The sequence below is a fragment of the Garra rufa genome, chromosome 8 (assembly GCF_049309525.1).
Source record: "Garra rufa chromosome 8, GarRuf1.0, whole genome shotgun sequence".
Lineage (NCBI taxonomy): Eukaryota > Metazoa > Chordata > Actinopteri > Cypriniformes > Cyprinidae > Garra > Garra rufa.
Genome location: NC_133368.1, coordinates 11444446 through 11448717, shown reverse-complemented (window position 1 = coordinate 11448717; position 4272 = coordinate 11444446). Strand labels below are relative to the sequence as shown.

The following is a 4272-nucleotide window of genomic DNA, read 5'->3' as shown; positions in this document are numbered from 1 at the left end:
AGCAGTATATATTTACTGTCCCCTGAAAATAACTCAACATAAAGCCATTATTGTCAAAATAGCTGGCAAGAACAGTGAGTACACCCTAAGTGATAACAGCAGTATGTTGTTTAACCATGCAAAGCCACATGTCCTATTCATCATGTTTATGTTTTTGTCTGCTTGACAGGACCATACAAAGTTGTGTATCTTGTATTAGAGCAGTTAAAATTTGGTGCTTCAAGTACAATTCTCTCAAACTGACCACTGGATGTTCAACATGGCATCTCATGGCAAAAAACTCTCTGAGGATTTGAGATTTAGAACTGTTGCTCTCCACAAAGATGGCCAAGGCTATTAGAGGTTCAGTGACACCATGAAATCGAGTTACACTACAGTGGTCAGGGACATACAGAGGTTTTCCAAGTTGAGTTCAATTCAGAACAGGCCTTGCAAGGGTCGATCAACCAAGTTGAGCACTCGTTCTGTGCGTCACGTGCAAAACCTGGCTTCAAAAAACAGATGCTGCCAGCATTGCTTTAAAAGTTGCAGAAGTAGAAGGTCAGCTTGTCAGTGCTCAGACCATACGCCGCACACTGCAACAAGTGGGTCTGCATAGGCATCATCCCAGAAGGAAGCCTCATCTGAAGCTGGCTCACAAGAAAGCTTGCAAACAGTTTGCTGAAGACAACCAAGAGCATGAATTACTGGAACCATGTCCTGTGGTCTGATGAGACTATAAGATAAACTTGTTTGGCTCAGATGGTGTCCAGCATATGTGGCGATGCCCTGGTGAGGAGTACTAAGAAAACTGTGTCTTGCCTACAGTCAAGCATGGTGGTGGTAGCATCATGGTCTGGGGCTGCATGAGTGCTGCTGGTACTGGGGAGCTGCAGTTCATTGAGAGAAACATGGATTCCATTATGTACTGTACATTCTGAAGTAGAACATGATGCCTTCCCTCCAAAAACTAGGCCAAACAGCAGTTTTCCAACATGATAGTGACCCCAAACACACCACCAAGATGACAACTGTCTTGCTGTGGAAGCTGAAGGTGAAGGTAATGGGGTGGCCAAGTATGTCTCCAGACCTGAACCCTATTAAGCACCTGTGGGGCATCCTCAAGCTTAAGGTGGAGAATCACCATGTGTCTAACGTCCAGCAGCTCCGTGAAGAGTGGAAGAGGATCTCAGCAACAACCTGTGCAGCTCTGGTCAATTCCATGCCCAGGATGATTAAGGCAGTGCCAGATAACAATGGTGCTAACACAATATATTGACACCTTGGACAGGTTCACTTAGGGTGTACTCACTTTTGTTGCCAGCTATTTTGACAGTAATGTCTGTATGTTGAGTAATTTTCAGGGGACAATAAATCTATACTTCTATACAAGCTGCACATTGACTACTCTAAAATATATCCAAGTTTCACTTCTATAGTTTTGTCTTCTGAGAAGATATACTACAATGGTATATTTTCACCTTATACTTTCACTACTTTGTATTATATTACCTTTGCATCAAACTACAAAAAAAAAAAAAAAAAAAAAAAAAGTTGTGAGGGCGTTTCTAATGCAGTGGCTGTGGGAGAGACAGTAAATTTGACATTGTTCTCTCTTCTGACTGCTGTTATGAGTTTTTCTCAATGATTTTCCTTTTCAGAGTAGAGAACACCTTATTGTGGGTTTTTTGTTGTGCTTTTTGAGAACGGGAATGCAAAAAATATAAATTAAATATAATATATAAATTATAATATATAATATAAATTAGAATGTTGTGGAAAAGTTCATTTATTTCAGTAATTCAACTCTTTCACAATTCAAAATTGTGAAACTTGTGTAAATAAATTCAATGCACACAGACTGAAGTAGTCTTTGGTTCTTTTAATTGTAATCATTTGGCTCACATTTACCAAAAACCCACCAATTCACTATCTCAACAAATTAGAATACTTCATAAGACCAATAAAAAACATTTTTAGTGAATTGTTGGCCTTCTGGAAAGTATGTTCATTTGCTGTATACGAACTCAATACTTGGTAGGGGCTCTTTTTGCTTTAATTACTGCCTCAATTCGGTGTCGCATGGAGGTGATCAGTCTGTGGCACTGCTGAGGTGGTATGGAAGCCCAGGTTTCTTTGGCAGTGGCCTTCAGCTCATCTGCAGTTTTGGTCTCTTGTTTCTCATATTCCTCTTGACAATACCCTATAGATTCTCTCTGGGGTTCAGGTCTGGTGAGTTTGCTGGCCAGTCAAGCACGCCAACACCATGGTCATTTAACCAACTTTTGGTGCTTTTGGCAGTGTGGGCAGGTGCCAAATCCTGCTGGAAAATAAAATCAGCATCTTTAAAAAGCTGGTCAGCAGAAGGAAACATGAAGTGCTCAAAAATTTCTTGATGACCAACACCAGCAGATGACATTCATCACAGACTGTGGAAACTTAACACTGGACTTCAAGCAACCTCCAGACTCTAGGACCTTGGTTTCCAAATGAAGTACAAAACTTGCTCTCATCTGAAAAGAGAACTTTGGACCACTGGGCAACAGTCCATTTCTTCTTCTCCTTAGCCCAGGTAAGACACCTCTGACATTGTCTGTGGTTCAGGAGTGGCTTAACAAGAGAAATTCGACAACTTTAGTCAAATTCCTTGACAGGTCTGTGTGTGGTGGCTCTTGATGCCTTGACCCCAGCCTCAGTCCATTCCTTGTGAAGTTCACCCAAATTCTTGAATCGATTTTGCTTGACAAGCCTCTCAAGGCTGCGGTTCTCTCGGTTGGTTGTGCATCGTTTTCTTCCACACTTTTTCCTTCCACTCAACTTTCTGTTAACATGCTTGGATACAGCACTCTGTGAACAGCCAGCTTCTTTTGCAATGAATGTTTGTGGCTTACCGTCCTTGTGAAGGGTGTCAATGATAGTCTTCTGGACAACAGTCAGATCAACAGTCTTCCCCGTGATTGTGTAGTCTAGTCAACCAAACTGAGAGACCATTTTGAAGGCTCAGGAAACCTTTGCAGGTGTTTTGAGCTGATTAGCTGATTGGCATGTCACCTTATTCTAATTTGTTGGGTTTTTGTTAAATAAGCCAAATTATCACAATTAAAAGAACCAAAGACTTAAACTACTTCAGTCTGTGTGCATTGGATTTATTTAATACAGAAGTTTCACAATTTGAGTTGAATTACTGAAATAAATAAACTTTTCCACAACATTCAAATTTATTGAGCACCCATATATACTTTACGTATATTAGAAGTTTACCCAACTATAACGACTTCTGCAGCTGAGAAACCTAGAAATGTGAAAAAAGATCCATTATAGAAGCAATATCTCAAAAACTTGTCATAAAAATATACTCCAACCCCAGCCATTGTACTTCCCTTCATATCCAGTTGTATGGTTAGAGAATGCAGGCCTTTCTCTGTTCTCTCAGCACTCAGCCTGAGTTCCTCTGGCGAACCTGATAGTTTCAGTATTACACACAATAGACACCTTGTCACGCAATCAGCTCTGAAGCTGTGTTATGTCAGGCCAGAGTTATTCAGTCGTATAGGTGACACGGCCGCAGCTCAGAGCAAACACACAGGCTGAGGTCTTTGTGGGATTGTGTTTGTTTTGCCTCCAGTAAACCCCGCGCCTCCGCCTCTGATGTGTCATCTGACGCCGTCACCGATCTGAGAGCGTAACGCGAGGCTCGCGTGGGAAGTCATGATGGTTCAATCCGCACAACTTCATCTTCCAGGCCACATTCCTGTTGACAATGATCCGTTTGTTTTGAAAAGTAGCACAACTCCAGACTCAAAGTGTGCCACATGCAGGCACTGTAACAGCAAAACACAAGACAAGAGGAGAGCTGGCACTGAGAGTGCTGCTGGAAGTCTGAGTCTGTCACGTAAGGTTATATCATGTGGGCTGCTTGTTAATGAGTGAGGATAAGGTGAATCTTCCTGGTATTGCGGGTTACACGCTCAACAGGTTTCAAGGTGTCCATGGTAATTACTCACAATAGTGGAGTGATTATTCAGAGATCTGTGTGACCTGTGTTTTCTGCGTAAATCATTTCCAAGAAGCCTTTCAGACGTTCACAGACTCAGGACTCTCTGAACTGGCCTGGACCGACTGTGTCAGCACATGTGGCCTGAGACAGATGAGCTGCGTTTGCATTTCTCTTCATTTTGGGACAACACTTGAGTCATGCAGACTAGGGTATGACAACATTATTTACTTGTGTCTAAGTATTACAGAAATTAACATGCTCTCATTTAATTGTTTATTAAACATTCAGATGCATTT

General features: G+C 41.6%; 1 protein-coding gene across 1 annotated transcript in view; it reads left to right on the top strand.

Annotated features, from left to right (window-relative positions):
* The window catches only part of lacc1 (laccase (multicopper oxidoreductase) domain containing 1), a 10967-nt gene extending 7058 nt beyond the window's left edge, over positions 1–3909 (top strand). The window contains exon 4 of the mRNA XM_073845008.1: positions 3722–3909. Within this exon, the coding sequence (XP_073701109.1) occupies positions 3722–3909 (188 nt within the window). The remainder of the gene's footprint in view (positions 1–3721) is intronic.
* The last annotated feature ends 363 nt before the right edge of the window (positions 3910–4272 follow it).